The sequence below is a fragment of the Apus apus genome, chromosome 2 (genome assembly GCF_020740795.1).
Source record: "Apus apus isolate bApuApu2 chromosome 2, bApuApu2.pri.cur, whole genome shotgun sequence".
Lineage (NCBI taxonomy): Eukaryota > Metazoa > Chordata > Aves > Apodiformes > Apodidae > Apus > Apus apus.
The window spans coordinates 59,787,232-59,812,923 of record NC_067283.1 but is presented as its reverse complement, the minus strand read 5'-3'; the positions used below and the strand labels follow the sequence as shown (position 1 = coordinate 59,812,923).

At 41.8% G+C, this 25,692-nt stretch overlaps 1 protein-coding gene across 2 annotated transcripts in view; it reads right to left on the bottom strand.

Annotated features, from left to right (window-relative positions):
• SLC66A2 (solute carrier family 66 member 2) overlaps nt 1-25,692 on the bottom strand; it is a 65,053-nt gene that overhangs the window by 12,175 nt on the left and 27,186 nt on the right. For both annotated transcript variants that reach the window (XM_051611142.1, XM_051611143.1), the window contains one exon: nt 8,403-8,619. In XM_051611142.1, the coding sequence (XP_051467102.1) occupies nt 8,403-8,619 (217 nt within the window). The remainder of the gene's footprint in view (nt 1-8,402; nt 8,620-25,692) is intronic.

The window sequence follows — 25,692 nt, the reverse complement described above, 5'->3', positions numbered from 1 at the left end:
TTGAGCACATTTTTCCCTTCATATGGTAACCAGTACATAGCCTGAGCACACTTTTAATATTCCAATTCAGTAACTGCAATTATCACTTCGGTCAACATACACAAGATGACAGTCCTTGCTCTAGTGCTTATGTTGCTCTAGATGACCTGTGTTCAGTGGTTGTTTCCAAAGCCAGCACCCCCAAGGACAAAATCTAATGCCATTATACAGTCATTACTTCTTATTAATTAATCACATCCTTCAGCTAGTAAAATACTTCTCACATTCTAAGAAAACATGGGAGAAATTAAAACCTCAAACACATTAGTGTGTAAAATAAGAGTAGACCTTTTTTAAATAGATGCTCAGAGCCCCGTCAAGCCGGACCATGAATGTCTTAAGGGATGTGGCCCCCACCACCTTCCTTGGTAACCTGTTCCAGTGCTTCACCACACTCATTGTGAAGAACTTCTCCCTAACAGCCAATCTAAATCTACCCTGCTCGAGTTTAAGACCATTGTCCCTCATCCTATTGCTACACACCCTTGTAAACAGTCCCTCTCTAGCCTTCCTGTAGGAAAAAGGTGCCACCACAAACCATTTAGGCACTCCCCATGTGCAGCATTAGCACTGACCCAAAGTGGTTGCAGAGTGGTTCCTTAAAGCTCTGGTGTGGAGAGAAGTGAATGCTGTAGGGAGGAAATAAAAGCATCACATTCACACCCCACACCAACAGCATGACACAAATCTTAATATTTCAGCCTTAGTAGGGGTATTTGAAGTTAAAAAAGGGTAGATATCGCCTAGCCTATCTTCATTCCCAAATTCTTGACATCTGCCCCTTTGCACATTATGAATCCTGTTTTAGGAAATTCTCTAATATAAGATTTAGTACCTGAAGAGACAGGGCTTCTTCCACTACCCTTGCAAGCTTACATGACAATGCCAGGACATCTTGCTTGGCATGTAATTCCATTCCCTTATGTGGACATATATTGTTCCCAGACATCCGTCATGGAACAAATTAAAACCCTGCTTGGAGACAGTTCTTTTTCTGACACCAAGTTTTGTTTCTTTCTACATTCCACTGAAGAATGATACAAGCACTTGTCTCCCCCATGTTAGTTTTTGGGCAAATCATCCAACATGTCAGTCACTGCACTCCTCATTCTTATATTTGCTTGTCCTCTCAGTGTCTGAGGACCAAGGGACCAAATGCACCATTGCAGGTTAACTTGTAACAGAAAATCCTCTTTCTGGACTACCCTGCAAAGTCACTTCCGGCCTAAGTTCCACCAACTTTTCTTTCCTGCTGTTCTAGCTCATCTGTTAACCACTTTAATTATTCTCCACTCTGCTCACTTTACAGGTCTTCATCACAGTCAGTATTATCATTACGGGTATTTATATCTTTGCATCTCAATCTACTTCTCTCCAAACCCAAATCTCATGTTACTTCTACTTCCTATTTCTAATGCCATTCAGTCCTACTGCACTGAGGGAAACAATTCTGCCACCACTCACACATAAAGACCTTAATGTCTCCATTTGCCAGTATACCAGATGTACATTTTAATTCCTAATTATTATCTTGAAAACCATTTTCTCTTTTATAACTTAGTCCCTTATTATTGTCTATGCAATGTTTTCTGTAATGAAAAACTGCTTCTCATTTGGGCCAGATTATATTGCTTTTGTCTTTTTTTTTTTAACTGAATGCCCCCCCTTCCTGTACTCTTCCACCTTCTCTGATTTGACTATTCAATATATAATGCAGCTAGTATTTTAAGCATAAGAGCAGACACTGTTATATCAGCATCTGTAGGCTACAATTCCAAAGCCTGAGAGAAACAGCTCTCTCTCTTCAGCAGCTTCCTTGGTGTTAGTCCTGGACTGGACACAATACATTAACTCAGGTCAGCACTGTACTGTCCAGTGTCTGCTTTATACATATGGCACACTCAGAAAACAAAATCTTTCATGTAGGCATCCGTTACCCTTACTCCTATTTCTTTGATTTTGCTCTCATCCATGCAATTTCTGTCAGTGAGAATCAGGAGATGGGGAAAAAACAAACAACAAAAAATCAATACTGTCATTGCCTGCATCATCCCTTCTTTTTGGCACTTTTTAAGTCCTTTTCCAGTTAATTTCTCTTCTTCTTTACTGAATCTCCTCAAAGAAGCACAGATATGGAACAAAGTTGCTTTAGCAGATGTCAATTGCATCTCACATCTCTTTTAAAATGAACTAAATTTATTTTTCAGTTACAAAGCTAATGTATAGTTAGTGCCTGAGCAGAGACATTCACAACTTGCTACTTCTCTCTGGCTTACGGTTTTGTTTTCTTCTAAAGAAGAAGAACTCCAAAGGAAGTAAATCACTGGAGCTGTTTTAATATTCAATAATCAAAAAATGCCTCAGGGTAAAAAATCCCAAGAAACCACAGCAGTGGCATTTTTTTAGAGCACTTGCCCAATCTCCTTAAATCTAAGATCTCAATAGTGGGAAGTGTCCAGACATTCGTTAGCCAGTCCTGAGTAAACCTACCTGCATCTGTTCATCATAATACTCGACTAATCCAGCACAGGCAGAAAAATCTAATAGCTCGCATTAATCTTCACAGAGTTTGACTAAAGCCAGGGTTTGTCTCTGGGACAAACGCTGTCCTCAGAAGCCAAAAGCTTAAGACCTGCATGTGTCATAATGGAAAAAGCCGTAGAGCAGTACTAAATAAAAGCAACCCAGAACAGAATTTTATCTTCTGAAGAAATACTGTCTTCTAGTATTTTTTTATATTATCTATAGGGTAAAAGAGGAAATAGTATCTCACAATACACATTTAATATAATTTCTTTTTTTCATACCTCCTGACACTGCACTTACTTCAGTGGATACATTTCAGATTGATGCCTGCTCATAACCAGCTAATAGCTGCAGCGCACCTCATAAAACACTGCTGAATGGAAAAGTATTCTTCAAATTTGAAACTCCTGGCTCCAGCAGCTTCTGAGACACGAAACGCTGGTTGTTTCTCCTTCAGTGACTTGTGGTTTTTAAAACAGGGTAATCAAAGTGATCGACCAAGTACTGTCACAGGAGGGATTAAATTGACATCTTCTTTATTTTATCACACAATAATCTGATTGGATGTAATACTGAGATCTTTCTCGTCCAGCCTTTTCAGGTCAGATTTCTCAAAACAGGCTCACAGCAACACATAAGCATTTGAGTATCATCTGCAGTGTCCTACTGCAAGACCTCTTTCTTGGACCTGGGGATATTCTGCCATCCAGCAGATCTGAACTCCAAGCACTGTCTTGAAAAGAAAAGTATGTATGATTGGTGCAGCTGGCAGTCAAAAAGGGTAACTGCTGGGTGATTGTTATGAGCTTTTGTGAAAAACCTTCAAAGAGGGGCAGCTATTTTTTCCATAGCAGGGCAGAGCAGCAGACAGGAATGTAATACAACAGACTGCCCTGGAGCAAATCCATCGTTACACAATCCCAGTGTTAACATATCCCTGTGTAGGACAGCACACCTACAGCTTTGTCACAAATGTACAGAAGGACACCCTCCACCCTCCTCCTTTGGTGGAGGAAGGTCTGATGGGATTATGAAGGGTCCATAGTAACACCAGTGCCTGCATGAGTCTGAGTTTCCAACACAAATGAGGCTTTCCCCAGCACTTTGCAAAAGCACATCCTTTTCCCCTGCAGGAGCTCTACAAAAGCCGTTGCCCCCACAAGAATGTGATTCTTCCAATGAACTGACCAGGAGGTCTCTACATCTGCGTGCAGCAGTGCTGCTGCCAGATCCAGAGCCAATCTTCCCTCCATCTCCACTGCCTCACATTGAACACTACAGCTTTCCTCATGACTACAGTCTATTAGAAGGAAAAGCAACTGGGAGGCAAGTATCTTAGAAGGAGTAGGGACACAGAGATAAACTACAGAGCTACTTCTTGTCTGTATTTTTTTTTGTCACAAAGAAAAAGCAGTTAGTAATATGAGGAGCATCAGGTAACAACTGAAGCACAGTCAGCATCTCTGCCTCCTGAAAGGTGGGGGAGAGGTGGCTTTTATACCAAGATCTCAAAATATTTTACCATATAATATTAAAGAAATCTTTAAACCTCATAGTTTTTTCCCATATAACAGGATGCCTCCTATATTCCAAAACTCTTAAGCTTTGAGGTTGCTTTCCTCTCTTTTCTAACCAGTGCAAACATGATCACAGTCATGATTCTAATGCATCTCAGTAACAATTAATGTCACTTAATTACCTTTTACTAGGTGACAGGACAGAACTAGTTTAGTTCTTCAAATGAGTGGAGATTAAGTTATTATTTCCTTGCTAGGTATTATTGCTAGGTATTTAATGAACTTGTATCACAGTTCATTTAAAAAGCACTTCTGTCAAGGTTAGTACTATAATCAATAGAAATGTAACTGTACTATTTAGGTTTGCAACTATTCAAAAGTATTTAAACATTTGAACAGAGCTCTAAGTTTCTCTGAAGTACTAATTCCAAAACTAGTCAGATGAATTGTCAAAGAAAACATAATGAAAATTTCTACTATTTTGTCTGGCTTAGTTCTGTTTACTTCATCATGGGAAAATTTCCACCCTTCAATCATCAGTCCACCAGGACATACTACATTATCTTCCCTCCACAAAAGCTGTTACTCAGTACGCGCCTCCTTTCTGCTTTTATTGTCTCCATCTCTTTCCAGTTTGTCTTTTGTCTCTGTTCTCTCAGAAAACAGAGAAGGAAACTACAGGACCTAATAGTGATACTGCTCCAAAAAAAAAAGGAAAATGAGAGAAGCAGAGAGAAATTAAGACATAAATAAAAATAAGAAATTAGCTCTATCCAGCAGAACAGAAATATCAAAGAACTGGAAGACTCATTCTCAAGAGTACTATAATCATAGAATCACAGAATCAGATTGGTTTGGTTTGGAAGGGACCTTAAAGATCATTTAGCTATAGCATCCCTGCCATGGGCAGGGACACCTCCCACTAGACCAGGTTGATCAAAGTCCCATGTAACCTCACCAACATTTCCAGGGAAGGGGCACCCACATCTCCTCTGGGCAACCTGTGCCAGTGTCTCACTACCCTCACAGTGAGGAACTTCTTCTCAACAGCTGATCTAAAACTACCCTCTTTCAGCTTAAAACTATTACCCCACATGCACATAACTGTAATCCTTTCACTCCAGCTATGCCCAATTACAATACATGTAACTGACTCAGCTGCACATGTCCTCTGTATATTTACCTCAGACACCGAGCACATTTTCAGTAGGGCACTTTTCAGACATATTTTCTTGCCTCTGAAATACAGAGGCAAGATGATGGGATCCTTTTCACAACAGAATTTCAGAAGGTATGTGGCCTGCACCACAGCCACGTATCTCATTTACCACTCTCATGGCATCTAGTCTCAAGTTTGTTTATCAGGAAATGACTGCTACCCCAAGCATGAGATATCCTCAACTTCTTGTTTAAACAGAAAGAGGTGATTGGGATGAGGGGACTGTAGTATTATTTGTTTGCCATCTTTCTTCAGAAACAACATAATGTGTGAAGAGTCTGGCAGGATGCCCTGATCAGATGTGTCCACATACTCCTTATGTTATGCTCCATTTTTATTTTGTCAGCTTGCAATTAGCTAAAGTAGAAACAGACTTAACATAAACTGCTGTATCCCATTCTGTCCCAGTTCAGAGACAGATGAATGTTGGTGACTTTCTCAGCCAAGCCATGAGAACTTTCCAACAACCCCTTCTCTGGCAACAGTAAAGGCTGTGATGTTTATCAGGGATATAGACTCCACTCATGCACCACAGGTGACAGAACTACTGTTTAAGAAGTTACCACCTCCAACCAGGTTGTGGTAATTGTTCAAAAAGTCACTAAATACAACAGTTCTCCCCTTTAAGCTTAAAGCCACAAAGACACTTTAAACTCGTTATTTTACTTTGACACTGAGGCTTGCTAAGAGCATGTCTGGCAGCCAGCTGTTATGGCCCAGCTCATGGCCTCAAGATAACCAGTTGAGTTGCTTCTGGCAGCATAGCAATCCACATGCATGTTATTTCTGCACTGAGCAGTAAATAACTTCACAGGGCCACTGAGCATCACCTAGGCCCCATCTAGTAAACACCCTGCAAGTTCATAACCTTAGGCCTAAGAGTAGCCTGGCTGGACTTTAATTGCTCCCTTCAACGCTTTCAGGATTGGGTTCTCTTCTTTGAGATGCTTTTCAATGGAGAAGCAGACACAGGCAAGGAAGTTCAGAAGAAATTTCCAACAGCTCTTTCAACAGAAGCTAATATACTAGAGAAAGTCACTCTCACAGTAGGAACAGCCATCAAGTCCACTCAGGACTGCATGTGTATTTGGTAAAAAAGAAATGAAAAGAGTACTAACATGCATATTTGCATGAACACTTCAACTGCAGTAAAGCAGCATAAGCTGTATGTTGTCTCATCAGTCTCCAGACCCATCAATGTCCAATGACACACAAAGTACTGCTTCAGGACTAGAACCAGAAAGGGGAATGTGTTCTGGAAAACCTGTGGGAACAGCCAATAAGGAGGGTGACTATCATGGGATATGAGTATGTTTGACGGCAAGGTAACGAGGTTTTATTTTATTTTCTCTTGACTAAACACAGCATTCTCTTGCTAAGCAGTTTTAGGTGAGAATTCTGCAACTCTGTGCTTCTGCTTTACAAAGAACATGTTGTTGTGAAGCACTGTTCTGGTTTGGTTTGGTGGGTTTTTTGGTAGCAAGGGAAGGGCACCACGAGTGGCTCTGGTAAGAAGCTGAGAAGCTCCCCCTGCTCCAAAAACAGCCAAGGAGCCATTAGAGGGACAAGAGATGCCCCTCTGCAATTAACATACAAAAGAAGGGATATACATCTGAGCAGGGAAGGAGGGAGGAGAAGAGCTGTGCTGGAGAAGAGCAATGCTGGGGAAGGAGAGGAGTGCTGGTGGTTGGTGAGGAAGAAGGGAAAAAGGTGCCTGAGCAGAAGTTTCCCTACAACCCATGGTGAGATGGCAGGTGGTCGCCTGCACTCAGGGAGGAACATGGTGAAACATTCCCCAAAGGTGCCAGGAGGGGTGACTTGCCCAGTGGACTTGGATTTTGTGGCCAGTGGACTTGGATTTTGCTGCATGTGGACTCTGATTGCTCAGCTTTGGAAGTCCCCGGTGCCAGGGGAGGTGACTGTTCCTGAAGCAGCCCCTGACTCTGTGGGAAGCCCAGGCTGGAGCAGCTCCGGACCTCGTGGGAAGGACTCATGAAGGAGAGGTTCAAAGAGGACTCTCTGCCATGGAAGGGACCCTGTGGGGAAGCACAGGTGTGCTTCTTCCTGAGGAGGAAGGAGCAGCAGGAACCACCAGCCTGTGAAGTGACTCTAAACCCCATCCCCTGTCCCCCTGTGCCGCTGGGGGGAAGGAGGGAGAGAAACCGGGAACAAAGGGATTTGGGCCCGGGAAGAAGGGAGGGGTGGGGTAACTTATGCAAGCCCTGCTCTTTGTGTTGTCTGTGTCCTGTGTGTGTGATTAGTGTGAAATTAAATTATTATTTTTACCCAAGCTGAGTCTGTTTTGCCCGGGACCTTAATCGGTGAAGAACCCTCCTTGTCCGTTGTCTTGACCCATGAGCTTTGTCCTCCCCATCCCAGAGTGTGTGTGTGTTGGGGGGGAAAGTTGAGTGAGCAGCCATGGGGCTATTTCCTTTGTTGTCATGTTGGGACGAAACCAACAAGCACAAAGGTGTTTTTTCATCATTTTGCTAAATAGCATATACAGGAAATTGGAAAACTGAAATTCAGGCCCCCAGAGAGAAGCTAAGGAAAAGCAAAACACTATCTGGCAGCAGCTATCATAACGCGGCATTACCATTCACAGATAAAAAACATACGGGGAAAAGTCAAAACAGAGCATAAGGGTGTAGTAGGTAAATTGCCTTCTGGATATCATAGGTACAGAGTTTTCCAAGGCAGTGTGTGCAGGAACAATATCCCAATATTTTGGAAGTAAATTCATACTCACTCTGTACCAAGGGACTCCCAATAAAAAATGTCTTAACCATCAAGCCAATTTCTGAACATACCCTCAACAACACTTCAAGCTAGAAAAGAACTTAAGAGTAGCTGGTAATAATGTCTCCAAGCCAAACAAGTAAAGGGAACAACATCAATAGACAAAGGACAGAATTGCTTTGGTTTGGGGGTGCTGGGGAGTGGCTATGTGTTTTGACCAAAGTAAAAATTACCAGAGCAAATTTAAAAGCACTGAAACAGAAGTTGTTTAAAAACAATGAAGGAGAAGGCAGTTAGAGTCACAATGATAACAGCACTCTGTGAATTGGATTTTCTGCTGTTCACATTTCTACAGACCATACCTCATTCCTTCTGTAGACCTATTTTGGTAGTTCCGGTACAGCTGGGGAACACCTAACATGGCTTCAGTGAACACTGCGAGGAAGCCCAGCGTTTCCACAAAGAGAGATGAGTCAAGCCACAGATAAGTGATGTAGCCAGTCATGCCAGTGAAGGTCAGTACACACTGCACGTAGTCTGTAAACTTGCTCCAATGCCAAAAATAGTTCAAGTCAAAATCTGCAACAGAATAGGAATGGAAGAAGAATAAAATATATTTTCCCAACTAGACTCAAAGTTGATCAGGGTGGAATTGAGAACTGGGAAGCATGAGGGAGCCTCTGTCAGTTTTGGGGGGTTGATGAAGGTAAAAAATTAGGCAAAGGATTTAAAAACAAATGAACAAACAAGCAACAAAAACAACAACAAAACCACCAAACTAAAAAACTAACAAGAAAATTAAGATATAGGAGTTCTGATTTGGAAAAAAAAATTTGGTGGGGATGTTCCATAGAGAAAAATTAAAACTAAAAATTGCAAACTACCAAAATGTTTACAAAGATGACTTTTAAAGAGAAACCATTGACCTTCAAGTATCAAATATTAAGAACTGTGGATATGACTCTAGCAGAGTTGGCATAGGAATCACTTCACAAAAAACATCACAATACTAAGTAGAGTCCCCAAAACACATCAATGCAAGTGCACTCTCTGTCTCTTAGGTCATTATCTCTACCTTCAAACTGCCTCAATACAAGCGGCTTAGGTGGTCACCTGAAGTCCACAGCTCCAGTTCCCTGGTGCAGTGCAGCTGCCTGAGGCAAAAGGCAAGCTGCTATATGGAACTGGTACAACTTCACTGAGATAGGGGCAAGACTGTGACAAGAATCCCCCTCTGGAACATCACTCCCCACAGATGTCACCACTTTTCACCCCAAGGGCAAAATGCGCTTCGCTCTTGCCTTTGCCAGTACCACAAGGTGCCCACTCATTTCTACACCCATCAGAGCAAAACGCAACAACACAAAACACAGTATCCTCTCTTGAGAGAATGAGAGAAAGAACAAACCAGCCATACCATTTGCTTGACATATTAACAGCATACTGCTGGAAGATACATAGCTATCTTGTTGATGAATACTAAAATATACTACCCCATTACCACTGACTGCATAGCAAAATGACAACTTAATTTTGAATAATAAGAAATCTGAAATAACTGTTCATTCCTAGGTACTGATCACATATTCCTTTCTTAAAAGCACTTGAAGTTAAAAATACCTACCTCAGACCAACTGGATTCTGTTAATCATCAGGATGATGAACCATCATTCTAGAATTCCGTACATATGCAATTCACTGGCACATCACTAGAAGATCTCTGCCACCGCCTCCTCAGCAGCAGCTCAAACCAGGACAAGAGTCCTGCTCTTAACTCAAAGAGGACATTGACCTCCACTGACTAACACTAACAACAAATTCAGTGAAATGGAATAAACCTATAAAGGTACTTAGCTACAACGGATACATGCCAAGTAATAGCTTCATTTTCTACATCTTTCACATTTTCATACCATTATCAGTCTGGCCCCCACTCTTTATTAACTAGTCTCCTCTTTTTAATACTTGGCAAACCCATGCCTCAAGACAACTACTGATTGCATCCAGCTGAATGAGCCATACCCAACTTTTATTGACAGCCATCACCAAGAACTGAATCAGATAACCTCTGGCAAAGCCACTGTCAATGTAATGTTGACTTACGGTATTTTATGTCAGTACCTCGTCAGCTTCGTAATTCAGGGACACAAGACTAAACAAAAGGTAGACCCAGTGCTGGCACAGCCCATGCGGCATGTGAACATCCCACATTTCTGCAGCTTTGTGAAGACTCTCCTTTTTGGAGATGAAGGAAGAAAAACCAGAATGAAACAGAAAAAGGAAGGCACAAGACAATGACAACCACAAAAGCACAAAAGCCTTTATCCATTTAAATATTTTTCTATTGCATTTTCTGGAGAGGAGGCGAGTCAAAGAGAACCTCTGATGAGGTAGAAGGAATTAAGAAACACTCAAAACTCCTATTCCTTTCACTTTGCCTGACCTACATTTACACAACATAAATTAGTAAGAGGAAATACACACTAATTTTGCCAGCTTCGTGAGCAATACCAAGCAAATTACCTGACCCAACACAACAAATCTGACACTACGCAGCTGTTTTTTTGGCAAGAGATGCTCTCTGGGACAGAGGCATTTGGGTTTACAATGGGGACAGCATAATAAACAGCAGAAGAAAAAAGATGAAAATGTAGCTGGTGAGGTTATAGGCTATTTAAAAAAGAAACCTCCATTCTGGAAAAGGACAGCTACTGGTGGCTTTAGAGTAAGACATAACTACTACTTTTACCACATTATTTATTTAAATGCTGATTCTGAGATGTTCTTACACAATCTGGATGCTAAACTTCTATTTGCTTTCCAGCAAGGGTCATTCACCTTTGATACAGTGTTCAGCAGCTTCTGCCTCAGGCCAATACCTGAAAATTGGTGGCAGCCATAGGCAAGAACACATGAAGCATACTCTTCTTGAATCCTGGACTCAATAGCGTTAGTCTGGATCTGGTTGCTGTGCTGCCTTGGGCATGCAGGAGGACTCTTGGCCCCGCATGCATTAAACCCTCCCACCAGCTGTCAGGGCTGCCCTGCATACAGTGTGTTTCTCCTCCTGCATTCTCCACATGCTCAAAGATCCTTTTTAAAATACCCATCCCTGTACATCAAATCTTAATTCCCTCAAGTTCATTTTCATAGCAGAAATTAAAGAACTAAATCTACATGGGGGTGTGGAAGTTTAGGAAGTTCACGGAACAAAAAAGTCAATGTTCACACAGCTACTGTGAGGCCAGCTGCAAAATCCATGGACCCATGCAAATACTCCAACATGCAGTTACCTGCTGCTATGCCAGCTGTTAATGTGCATATTCAGTACTGCTACACTGAAGTACTAACATCCCTGAACCCAGTATTAAGCAGCCAAGAAATCTGGTAATTATGATAACTTACTCATCATCTTTTGTCTGAAAACCTTAAGTATTATTTCTATAATAATAACATACACAGATGAGAAAACTATCATGTGAAATAGGACTTCAGCTGAAGCACGAGAGCTAATTAATAGCACAGGAAAGAGACTGAGAGTCTCTTTTGCTCAAAACTATCATGATGCTATATAGTCTCCATTTCACTGTACTAGGTTATGAGCAAGTTCCAGTTTCTGCTACAAATTGTACTTGGCAATGTTTTCCTAAAAGAAAGAAAGACAAAATGAGATAAGAACAATTATAACCTTGTAATAGCCTCACACAAAAAATCTGAATGATCTTAAAAACAACCCAATATGTAATCAATCATTGCTCTACTTAACAGATGTATTTTTGAAATGCAGAAGTCTATTTTAGGACACTACACATCACCAAACTGCATTACTGACTACTTCCAGGAAGAAGTAAAAGAATGACTGAACCTAAAAAAAAAAAGTAGAGAACAGCAAAACAGCATACCTGGCCTTTCATAAGGGTTATTGTTTCTCTGCCTTTACTTGAATGGCTAAACTGTTGTGCCACATTAATTACTTCTTTTTAATCAAGAAAGAAGCTTATTTTTTCTAACAAATAATTTCGAAAATTCATAGGAGGAAAAATCACTTACTCATCACTTCAAGGTTTGGAAATAAACAGTGACTCATTTTTCCAATTGTCTCCCTTCTCAAGAGGGTGCAAACACATTAGTTCTGTAATAGGAGTTATATACTTTCAGAGAAAAAAATGTTGGTTGTGCTGAGTACTGTGACAGGTATTTGCAAAGAAAAAAGGCTTCTAAACGCTTAAAAACAGAAGGGAACTGTCCCTTACAAAAAAAAAAAAAAAAAAAAATCAAACCAACCAAACAAAACCAAACCAAACAAAAAGGGGGAGCAGTTTTAACATCAGAACAAAAAACACGTGTGCAAACCGGCCTCACATCCCTCCAGCAGGGGGCAGACGGAGCCAAATCTGTCCCAAGAACATAGCCAGAGGACACCAATCGATGCCCTGGGCCATGTCATCTGAGGTGCAGAAATGACCGAAGTTATAAATATTATTGCAAACATTACTGACACTTGAAGAAAATGAGGACTAATAAAGATGATATTGGGATTTTCGCCCCCTCTTTCCCAGCAAGCATGACCCATTTTCTTTAAAAGGACAAAACAAGAAATCCTACTGCATGCCAATTTATTTCAATCAAACATCTTAAAATCTGTTTTAAAAGTTAATCCTGGATTTATATCTTTCTCGTCCCTGAAATGGGAAGGCACTGCTTGCACAGTTCACTCCATTCACTAGCTTCCCCTCTTGCTCAGAGAGGAGTCATGAAACAAGTTCGTAAATAACTCAGTTGAGGCAGTTCAAATGGTAACTCCCAGTCACTAAAATCCTGGATTGATGTGAACTGACATTACTGCAGTGAAAGGTACCACATCTTATTATCCATCCCTGAGCTCTTTAATCCACTCAGTAAATCGCAATTTAAAGATGTTAATCCATTGATAGATGAGAGATTTGCATTGGAAAATCCTATTGATGCTGAGGGGAGAAGCAGTTCAGTGGGTTCAGTGGGTTTTTTGTGCACTGACTGGAGAAAAGTTTACACAGCTTGAGGGTGATGAAAGATGATATTAAATTACCTCCTGTGGGAGGCACACTGCATGTCAGAATCAAAAAATGTAAAGAGGGCAGAGACAGCATTTCAAACACCATGTTTAGCACTAGTCAGGCCAAAATGCAAGTATAAAATTCAATGTTCTAGTACGGGATGGATGCAAAGTGATACAAAGAGTAGTCCAGAGTATCAGCTTTCACTTAAGGATGACATAAAGGTCCAAAGAGTTGCATTATTTTTAGGCAAGAAGCATTTTATACTGAATCAGCTACCACGTAAGTTCCTTTTGGGAAAGTGAAGCAAATACTTTGACATCCTAAAAATTTAGAGTAGCTCTCAGTTTCTCTTGCTAGTTGCATCTCATTTTGTGCCTTGACCTTTCTAATTCTGTACCTATGTCCTTGAGCTACATTCATTTTATAGTTGATTTTAGTCATATGACCCAGTTCCCACTTTTTGTTTGGTTCCTTCTTGCATTTGAGGTCAATGAAGAGCTTGCAATTTACATTCATAGAATAATACCAGGAAAACACAGAATGGTTTGGGTTGGAAGACACCTTAAAGATCATCTAGTTCAACCCCCCTGCATGAGCAGGGACAGCTGACACTTCATCAGGTTGCTCAGAGCCCCATCCAACCTGCCCTTGAACACTTCCAGGGAGGGGACATCCACAACTTCCCTGACCAACCTGTTCCAGTGTCTCACCACCCACACACTACAGGATTTCCTCCTAATGTCTAACCTAAATCTCCCTTCCTCCAGTTTTAATCCATTACCTCGTCATCTTGCTACAAGCTCTTGTAAACAGTCCCTCCCAGCTTTCCTGTAGGAACCTTCAGGTACTGGAAGGCCACCCCCCCAGAGTCTTCTCTTCTCCAGCCTGAACTGACCCAACTCTCTCAGCCTGTCCTTGTAGGAGAGGTGCTCCAGCCTTCTGATCATCTTCATGGCCCTTCTATGGACTTTCTCCATGACCTTCATGTCCTCCTTATGTTGGCAACTTCAGAACTGGACACAGCACTCCAGGTGGGGTCTCAGAGAGAGCAGAGTAGAGGGACAGCATCACATCCTTGACCTTCTGGCCACGCTTCTTTTGATGCAGCCCAGGACATGGTTGGCTTTCTGGACTGCAAGCACACATTGCCAGCTCATGGTGACCTCATCACCCACTGTCACCCCCAAGTCCTTCTCCTCCAGATTGTTTTTGATCCATTCTCCACCAACCTTGTATTTGTGTTTGGGATTGCCCCAACCTAGGTGCAGGACCTTGCATTTGGCCTCGTTGAACTTCATGCAGTTTGCATGAGCCCACTTCTCCAGCCTGTCAAGGTCCCTCTGGATGGTATCCCTTCCCTCCAGTGTGTCCACTAGACCACACAGCTTGGGGTCATCATCAAACTTGCCTAGTACCAACCCTTGGGGAACACCACTCAACACTGGTCTCCATCTGGATACTTCTTCCTTTGTCCACCAATGCCGTGACTCCACCGTAGAAGGCCACCAAGTTAGTCAGGCAGAACTTGCCCTTGGTGAAGCCATGTTGGCTGTCACCAATCACTCCTTTGTTTTCCACGTGCCTTAGCAGAGTCTTCAGGAGGATCTGCTCCATGATCTTGCCAGACACAGAGGTGAGACTGACTGGCCTGTAGTTGCCTGGCTCTTCTTTCCTTCCCTTTTTGAAAATGTGGGTTATGTGGGAATTCAGACTTCCAAGACTTTTCACGTATGATGGATGGAGGCTTTGCAACTTCATCAGTCAGTTCCTTCAGGAGCCCTGGATGAGTCCCGTCAGGTCCCTTGTGCACCTTCAGGTCCTTCAGATGGTCACAGACCTGCTCTTCTCCTACAGTTGGGAGATCTTCCTTTTCCGAGTCCATACCTTCACCTTGTCTAATAGGATGGTGTGATCAGAACCTTTGCCAGTGAAGACAGAGCAAAGTAGTCACTGCGTACCTCAGCCTTCTTTACGTCCTGTATGGCCAGGTCTCCTGTTTCCTTCTGAAGTGAGCCCACATTTTCCCTCATCCTCTTCTTATTGTTGACATGCCTGTAGAAACTTTTCTTGTTGTTTCTAACATCCCTGGCCAGGTGCAAAGTTCTATCTGAGCTTTGGCCTTCCTTACCCAATCCCTTGCTTCTCTGACAACTTGCCTGTACTCCCCCCAGGATACCTGGCCCTGATTCCACTCTCTGTGTACCTTGTTCTTACATTTAACTGTGTCCAGAAGCACTTTGCTCATCCACACAGACTTCCTGGGCAAAACAGACTCAACTTGGGGGAAAATAGTAATTTAATTTCACACTAATCCAATGCCCACAGGACACAGACAACACACAGAGCAGGGCTTGCATATGTTAACCCCCACTCCTCCCTTCTTCCTGGGACCAAATCCCTTTGTTCCCGGTTTCTCTCCCTCCTTCCCCCCAGCGGCACAGGGGGACAGGGGATGGGGTTTAGAGTCAGTTCACAGGCTGGTGGTTCCTGCTGCTCCTTCCTCCTCAGGAAGAAAGATTCCTTACAGTCCTGCCCTGCTTCCCCAAGGGGTCCCTCCCATGGCAGAGAGTCCTCCACCAACCTCTCCTTCATGAGTCCTTCCCACGAGGTCCAGAGCTGCTCCAGCCTGGGCTTCCCACAGAGTCACAGGCTGGTTTGGGAACTGCCAACTGCCGCGGAGCAGCACCTTCCACAGCTGCATGATCCAAGTCCACTGGCAGCAAATCCAAGTCCAGTGGCCAAGTTCACCCCTCCTGGTGCCTTCAGGGAATGTTCCACCACATTCCTCCATGAGTGCAGGGGGACAGCTGCCATCTCGCCATGGGTTGCAGAGAAACCTCTGCTTGGGCACCTTCTTCCTCTTCTTCTTCACCAACCACCAGCACCTCTGCCTCTCCAGCCCAGCTCTTTTCTTTTTCTGCTAGGTCTGCTCAGGTCTTATCTCAGTTCTTTCGTATGTTAATCACAGAGGCACATCTCTTGTCCATCTAATGGCTCTTTGGCTGGGTTTGGAGCAGGGGAAGCTTGTCAGTTTCTTACCGGAGCCACCCCTGGGGCCCTTCCCCCACTGCCAAGCCAGCACATTCCACCCCTCCCTTCTGTGAATCACATGTGAAAGAATCATTAGCAAAATCTACATTCAGCACAAACATTTTCACAAACTTCACTCACACCGCCAAAAAAAGAACCCTGCACCGAAATAAAGATAGCAGCACGATACCACACAGAAAGGGATTATTTACACACAAGACACCCCTTGTCCATTTACCACAGTATTAAGAACAAAAATTGCCCATAATCATACTTTAGTCCATGTTTTGCCCATTACCTTTCCTTATTCATACCCTTGTCTCTGTCCCATCTGGGTCACTAATAAAGTTGGGCCGGGGTCTCTGAAACCATAACAAGGTTACTGGTTTTATTTTACTGTGCTTCTTCTGCTCCTTGTAAATACCATCGATTCATAGCTGTTCTTCCAAACTGCCTCCCATAATCAAACTCTTGATCTCCTGCACGAAAAAAACCTGCGTACTAACTCATTCTAAGACAGTCTCTACTCCTGATTGTCTTTATAAGCAGATGCCTGGGTAATTAATCCTCCACTCCCCAGGTTACAGCTAAGTCTTGTGATTTGTGAGACTGCTGTTCAAAGAACCTCCTATTTTCATCATCTCACTCTGGACCACAGTGGCTGTCCACCTGATCTGACTGTTGCTGTCACAGCCTACTTCTGCACACCATCAAAGGAGTCCAGCCTCAGCAGTCAGATGTCCAATACCGTAACAAAACTGGAATCCAAAACCTTAGGGGCTTAGGGCTGTGAAAGAGCCTGATAATGGTAATCCAGCCAACTTAGAACAGTTAAAAAATGCAGACATGGCTGGGAACTATTTCAGGTTATTATCCATGGTCTATTACTATAAAATGTACATGCAGTTTGAGGATATAGGAGCTGGAACCTGCAACTGTCTGCCCTGCCTGTGGATGTTAACCACTGGCCTATGATGCAGCAGGCTCCCCATCACTTGCTGTTTTGCATGTCTCAAGAAGCTTCTGATCTTTGCTGTAAAAGGGGTTCAGCTTTGAAAAACAGCCCCTCCTCATCCCAGCCTGGCAACAAGGTCACCTCTTTGGACAACTGAAAGATGCAGATTTGTATCTCCAGGCTGACAAGAGAAATGAACTCAAACGTCTCACACCTTCAGTGAGTGCTGTAAAATGCATTACCAGATTACAGAGAAGCACACTAGCTAGAAGTCCCCATCAGGCTCATTCTGAGCAGCTCGCAGCCAGCAGGTGGGTTTCTCCAATCCTCTCTTCTGAAATTCCTGTACACCCCACAGGGCACCTAGGAAATAACTAGGGTGACAAGGGCAGAAAGGCTCTGCATGACTGTTACTGGCCAATCCATAACTTCACTCACTCATCAACTACATAGCCAGCTATGGTCTTTCTTCTTTCCTCCCAGAAAGGAGGCAGGAAGCAGCACCAGAGCCAGAGAGTGAGAACTGATACATTTAGGGTTTTTTTCTCTCTTTTTGAAGAACTGATAGAAATTTGCAAAATGCTGTGTGAAGCCAGCATTTCTTTTACACTCACTGGAACTGAAGAGGGACTTGTTATGCTTCACTCATGGTACAAAAGAGAAAAAATGAGAACTTAGCACCAAAACCTTCTGATTCTGATCCAAACTGCTCTCCTTTAAAAAAAAAACAAAAATTAAGGAATCCAACATCTTGCATAGTCTCTCTAAAGATACTAATTATCACTGCTCTCTGTTCCTTCAGGCCTGCGACCTAGTGATTTATGCATCTCTGTGTACTTTTGAGTATCTGCACAGCCCTGTCACCACAGTATCTGAGCATTTCTCTACGTGCCTTTACCTTACAACATTCCTGTCTACAAGGTATTGTCATTTGGCTTTCACATTGAGTAGTACCCAAACATGGTTGGTCACTTCTGCCTCTCTTATCACATCTAAGATAAAAGCAAAATATTCCAGAGGGACTCGAACCTTCTGAAAATATCACCCCAGCTTATACTGAATAAATGACTGTCATTTAATGAAATTAATTTTTTACATCCTTTCACCCAAACAGTACCTTTCCTTGGACCCATCTAGACTAATGTCAGAGTTTCAGCAGAGCCAGTCCTCTTAGTATTTGACTCTCCTTAAAGCCCCAGCACAAAGTCCTTTATTTACAGAAAAGTAACCAATAGATTTTTATGTGAGAGGAGAAAAATATCAAAACTTAATTGCAGAGAAAAAGGCTGAAAGCCTGAACCAAAAAAACCTTGAAGATTCATACAAGGAGCCTTTTTGTTTACAAGCTCACTGGAGTTTTTCATACTTGGTGAAGGACTGTTGAACACCTGAGATTAGAAGCTCAGTTCTGATGAAACCTCCTCTACAGCAACATTATCCCTGTCTTTCTCAGTCATCTCCTCTAGTTTGAAGGCAAATATTTGTCTTGTTTTTACTTGCCTCATTTTGTGGTGCCACCATCTTCTAAATCTCTTATGCTGGGTCACTGTTCTGTCACATCAAGTTCATGTTTTTACCCCACCAACATAGTTATTACCCACTCTTCTCAAATAAAACCAAAACACTGATTTTTTTTTCCAGCACTGTCCCCTGCCTCAGGGCTTCTCATTCATCTTCCATATTGTCCCCTAGCACAATAGAATTACAAGCCTCAGAAACTGCTCTGTCCTCCCCCCCTTCAGGTCCTATGAGGTCCACTCTACCTCCTCAGCAAAAGGAATTTGTAACTGCAAGGTTAAGAAACACATTAGTTACAACTACTTAAAAAAAAAAATCACACACACTGGTTTATATAAGGAAGTCAAACAATCCACACTCTATTTCGTAACACCCTGCCTTTCCCATTAATTTGATGCTTTCCTGATTTTACAGCCTTTGGTTTAAAGGAAATCTTGGAATACCACACAGCACAGTGGTCTTGATCACAATAATTATCATTAACAGCTACATTGACCATGTGTGAACCTCCAAGAAGAACAATTTAGAAGTTACACTCAGTCTGAAAGCTTCACCCCTGCTGCTAACAACACACCAGACAAGTAAGAAAGAAAATCTAAAACAAAATATTCATACCCTGGTCACCTCCTGTGCAGCTGAAAGCTTTTGCTGTGCTATCCACAGTGTAATTTGCTTTGTACACAGCTTCAATTTACAGGAGTCTTGCAGTGAAGAGAGAAAAAAAAAAAATCTCAGAGAAAAACACGGTTACATAAACCCACAAAATCAGGTTGACCTTTAACTCATCTTTCATATTTTACATTGTCTTACAAAAGGGTGCAGAACTGTTTACATCATTTGCCTGGCTGTGTTACCAGCATCTGTAAACATTTTGTATGTGCGTTTACATATACACCTAAACACGCTTGCACACGCACACATACTTCGTCCTCACAATACAACTACTGATGTTATAAGCATTAAAAAGAAAACAAAACTATAAAAGCAAGCAGGGGAGAACAAAGGGGGTTTGTTCCAATACAGAGGAAGTTTTAGCAAGTATAGTATCAGTGAATAAGACTCCAACTGTTGGGCTCAGAAACAGCTGGTGAATGCCAACTGAGCAGGGAAATCCACATGGAGCAGTGCAGCTCAGTCCAGCCACCTCTGTACTTCACTGCAGAACAAGCGTAATCAAGTCTGGATAAGCCAGAAGCAAACTCTTTACCCTCTCTTCCTGCCGAAAAGCCTGCAGAAGTGTACTCTGGACTAGCCTCTTCCAAAGCAAGGACATTTCTTGGAGTTCTTCAGCCAGCAGAAGGCTTCAAGGAGATCGTGCAGAGGGTACACTTGCAACCCTCTACCAATTTACCTTGTGCAACTTATGTAATCCAGACTCTGCTTTCTTCCCAAGCCCAGCTGAGAGAAACCACCAGGTCTATTCCTAGAGTAGGCCAATAAGATTAGAAGTAAAAAGAGACCATCGCCACCACAGATACATATGAATATTGATACTGGGGCACGACACTTAAGCCTACATATATCGAAATCAATGTAGTTACAGGCCTTTTTTTCCTCTGTGAAGACTGGCCTCCTCACTTACATCAGTACAAAAATTATTTATCGTGTTACTTCTACTTTTGCCTATCCACTACAGAAGTCTGTCCTCTTTCTATTCCAATGTACTGATGTTCTTCTTAGTCACTGTCTCTGTGAGATTGTCTCAACACCTGGCAAAAGCAGCTATTAACTAACTTAAAGGATGACTGATGAAGGAGAACTGCCTAAGAACTTGGAATATCATGGGGCTAGGAAAGCCACTGGAATGAGGTAGCTGTGGCTCAAAGAAATCAGTGCTACAGAAAATAAGGTATGCATTTGAAAGGTGGAGAAAAAGCTGCATGAACAGCTTTAGAAACCACGTGACACAGAGACAGCATGGACTTCATAAGGAAGTCCTCCTCTCAAGGAACACCATGTCCTTCTCTCCTGGCACAGTACAGGAGTGAAACTGCAATCCCAAGGTGTGCCACAGCAGAGCTTTGACTCATCTGAGTGGTCAATGCTTCCACTACAAACACTCCTGACTCTGCTCACTTCCTATGCCAATAGCATAAAATTAAAAATCCCAAAGCAAGTCAAACTAAAAAAATTAATCCCTCAACGCTTCACTTGCTCCCAACTGCATTAATGATGGAGGTGGCAGATTAGAGCCAAGCTCACACTCTTCCTTTGGCTCAAGAAGCTTTCCTATGCTAACTATAGAAAGGGACTTCTTTTTCTGACAGCAAGCTAAGAAGGAATCATGAGAATGTCACAGTAAGAAGAACATTTAATACAAAGTTACTATTTTTACAATACATTTAACAATATTTTACACTAAACCCAGCATGATTTATTTAAGCTATCACCCACAGCCCTACCAGGCAGTAAACAAAGGCCTCCAGACAAAAAACTAAAATGGAGTAAGTAAAGCACTGCAGAGCAGGCGACCTTGGCTCCTAATTCTTGTACTTGGAGCTATAAACTCTCTATAAAAACAGTTTAATTTATTTTGAATAATACTGAAATTTGTTCTTAGAAGTTTAAGTCTCAGAAGATATCAAGACTACTACAATATTAGAAAAAAAATGCACTTATCATACTCCTTCTCATTCAAAGACTGCAATTAAAGCTCCAAAACTTTATTACAAAACCAAGCTGCGCATTAGCCCAAATGCAGGCTGCCTCAGATACCACCGTGCCAGGAATTACAATGTCAGGTTGCTCCCAGAAGCTCTGGACATAACTTTCAGGTAATACTTCACCCCTGCTTCTGAACTGCAGATCTCTGGGGAAAATGCTGAAGTACACCACAAAAATAAATCATTTATGTGGGGATTTTTTTCAGATACTTAAGTCAGGCATGCATACATGCATGTGTAAGTACATATGCAACACAAAACTAAACACTCTACCTAAAAATATAAACTCCTCTCCTAATTTAGGATTTCTGGGGGGAAAGTTTAATTCTTGTTTCCTAGGCAACCTACCACCAGCCAAGACAAATTCTAGCCCCCAAACTGGCCATACTAATATAGCATCCAAACAGATTAATGGCTTGTGCAACTGCCTGCTTTGCTAAAATAATGTCACGTGGCCTGCTAAACATCTCTTGGCAATTGCCTAAATTAACCTCAGAATTACTCTTTTTAATATCGATAAGTTTAATGCTTCAAAATCATTACAAGCACACAGGAAACTGTAGGAAGCTTTCTGCTCTTTTTTTTACTTGCCTCTCTCCTCTACTGAGTCCCTGCTACACGCAAGAAATGTCAGACATGCTTTCTTTAATGATCTGAACTGCTATACAAAGATGCTAGTATCTCAAAATGACTGCACAATCTACTCTATTTCATACTACTTCCAATCAAATATCTATTGTTGTTAAGAGTAATAGGGTAGGCTGGTGAACAAGAATCTTGCTTTTTAAAAAAAATTGTACTTCTGGTTTTTGTTCTTCGCTGGAACAATAGCAACACACTGGAAAATCTGAGGGAGGATGAAAAGAAAGACAAACATACAGATAGGATTTGGGAAATAGGTTCAAATTTTTAACATCTCTGATTTGAATTAAGGACCTAGTTTTTTCCATGACCTAATGGAGCACCAAGTCATGAGGTTATTGCCTAGTCCAGTCAGGAAGCATCTCCTCTGAGCATAAATTCTCCCCCTTCCAGATGAACAATTCTGATCAAAACAATTTTATTGGAATAATTTATGTGTGTATTTGTAGAGATGTGACCATTAACCAGTGACAAGCCTTATCCCCAACAATCAATTAACGAATTTCTGGCCAATAGAGGTTGTGGAGTCTCCTTCGCTGGAGACATTCAAAACCCGCCTGGACGCCTTCCTGTGTGATGTACTCTAGGTGACCCTGCTCTGGCGGGGGGGTTGGACTAGATGATCTTTCGAGGTCCCTTCCAACCCCTAGGATTCTATGATTCTATGATTCTATGATTCAATAGCAGCAGAAAAATGTCAACTCATAATTTCTTTTTCGCTACCGTAAACATCTGGTAAGTTTACTGACACTGATAAAGTTGACTCTGGAAATTAATCTACTTGAAAAAACAAAACAAAACAACAAAACAACAAAGTAGGTAGGTGAAGCTGGGAATTATTTCAATCTCCATATGACTGTAGGGAATAAAAACAAACAAACAACAAACAAACAAAAACAACAAAAAAAACACACCAAAACAAAACAAACAAAAAAACCCACAACACCCAACTTCTGGTAGCAGAAGGTTTTCCAGAACCTACATGCCTGCCATGTTCTCTCTTTAAACCAAAACTCACTCTATTTACAAGCCTGCATAGATAAAAGTTACTGTATATGGTGACCAAACAGCAGGAATTTCTACACAAATGACTTCACTGCATTAGCAGCAAGGGAGGGAGAGCAGTACAGAGTTTCACTTGAATGCCTGTAGACTGCCTTACTGATTACAGCACTTGTAACTGGAGGAACCAAGTGAGACAGAGCTGTCCTGAAACAGAATTTCCCCTTCAACTTCCCAGCTGTTTAGTTTGACTACAAATATATCCCTGCTTTGACATGAGCAGTGGTTGTTACAGAAGATGCACTTCTGAATACCACAGAATTTCTGAACACCTCGTATCTGCATTTTAATGCTCCATAGTCAACATATCTTCAAGATCTGGAAAGAAAGATAATGGCAATAGATTTAAGTAAGTTGCTCTGTCATAAAGAGTTTGGTAGTGACACAGGTGTGCTTTCACAAACTGTTCACATTTCCCAGAAGTTTAAGCCCCTTTCACCCTCTTCAAGCTACAGCAAGACAAGCTTTAAGGGTCCTGAAGCATTTCTCATTGAAGCCACAGAATGTGGAATTTTATTTTCTTTTCTCTTTTTTTTTTTTCTTCTTTTCTCTTTTATTTTCTTTTTTCTCTCTTCTCCTTTTCTTCGCTTGATTGTACACACACAAAAAAAGAACAAGCCTGCATTTTAAGCCACATGTTTCCTTATTTGATTCAAAACATAATCTGAAGAACAGTTCTATAAGTGTAACTGAGGGGTAAGACAGAGGTGGGGGGAGAAAAAAGAGGATCAGGAATACCTTAGGCTGGCACTGTTGCCAAACATCAGCACCCAGCCACTGCTAGAGGCAAAAGACTGTGGTGCCTTTAAATACAACCGTTTTTATAGAGGACAAGAACAAAAAAGGAACTCCGAACCAGGCAGAAGACAGTCCACTGGCAGTGTTCACCAGTGAGATAATTTTGCCACCACAGGGTACGGTCATTTTTTGCTGGCCAAGTGATGAAGGTATCTGTCCCCCATTGCTGTGTCCCTCACAGATCTCATACTGTGGAGTGCAGGGCATATGGAGAAGGGTGACAGGTGAGCCATCAACAATGAGCTGCCCGACAACAGTCCTAGTGTTACCGTTTGAGTGGACCCAGCAAATTGTTGACAACCGTAAGAGGAACTAGAGAGAAGGTCTTTAGGACCCTGAAGGAGCTGGGAGGGTCAGAGCAGAGAGGGGTGAGTATTCCTTCACACTTCTGCCATACTTTATAAAAGCCAGGAGTACCAGAAGCTCAGCCCCTTTTTTCTGCGCCTTTCCTCCTTGCTACTGGTTCTGTTTGGAGGTTCTTCAACTCACCACATGCTCTCCAGAATTCAACTCCATTGGGTGCTGTGAGGAGCTGTGGACCCCTCTCCTGAGGCAGTCTTGCACAAGGGACTCTGACCTACCTATTCCTGTGATCATGGAGATGTGTTTTGTAGAGATCTGTATAGAAGTTCCTCACTCCATGTTACTTCTTTTTTCCGTGTTGCAGTAAACTTGTTCCAGTTTTCTATTTCCAACCTTTAAGTCTCTTCTCCTTATTCCCCTTTTGTCTTCCCTTCGGGGAGGGAAGGGGGTAGTGGAGAGCAATTCTGCCCTCAGGTTTGTGGTTCATCCTGACCACTAAACTGGGACACCTATCCACAAATTCCTCATTAAATTTCTGTGCTCTTCTGTGAAGAAACAGTTAACTTTTTTCAAAGACTAAGCAGTTATTTGACATCTACTGCACACATAAATTTAATTAGGAACTTGTGAATAAGACCGTTTGAAGCCATTTTGATACTAAGTTTGCTCTATTCCTTGAGTGCAGTTACTTGCTCTTCTACTACAACCCACTCCCAACAGGGCATGAAGACAGACATGAGGGAGTAAACAGCATCTCTGAAGACACAATAACATTTTAAAGCAAATAAATTTTCTGAACTAACTGCTCCTGATTTTTTACATGCCAAGGAGAGCAAACACAAGAAAGGGCAGCAGTATAAAATCTTAACATAAGAAAGGAATCATTCCAAGTTTTTGTTGTGTCTGTATAAATGGACAGAAAAATGGGGGTGAGAAGAACTAGAGAATTTTAAGACCAGCAACCATCTTTTCAAAGGCTATACAAACTGGACATAAGGAGAGGGAAACAAAATTTACTTAGCAATAACTTCATAATTTGTGACATTTACAAAGCAATCTATTAAAAACATGATTAAAGGAGAGGATGACAACATTTTTATTATAATTAAAATAAAGACAGACTTCACATTTTACAGATTAAGCAGGCACACAAGCACACACAAAAACCACAGTGAGCTTACAAAGGCTACTGAAGTGTGTATAAAACCAAAGCAGTCTATGTATTTTAGAAAGAGTAGTTTTGGTCCTGATTTTGATAGGAAAAAATCCTGAAACTCATATATCTTAAACAAATACACAGTGATGTTCAGAATATTTAAAGTGTTACATCTCCCAAGTTCACATCAAGCTCTTGAGTTGCAATGAGTTAAAAAAAAAAAAAATCTTTATGCAGCTATTAAAAATAAAAACTATTTCCCAAAAATACTCAGGATCTGCCTTCCTTACACTTGTTTCTGTGTCTCCATGGAATAATCCAGGATGAACAAGACACGTTTTTTTCAATGTGCAATTCAAGTAAAAATAAATCTGCCAGAACTGAATTGTGGGGTTTAGATTTTTTCCCCTAGCCATGGGAGGGAACATAGGATCCTGATGCAGTAGATGTAATGCATGTAGAACACAGAGCAAAGCAAAGAGAAAG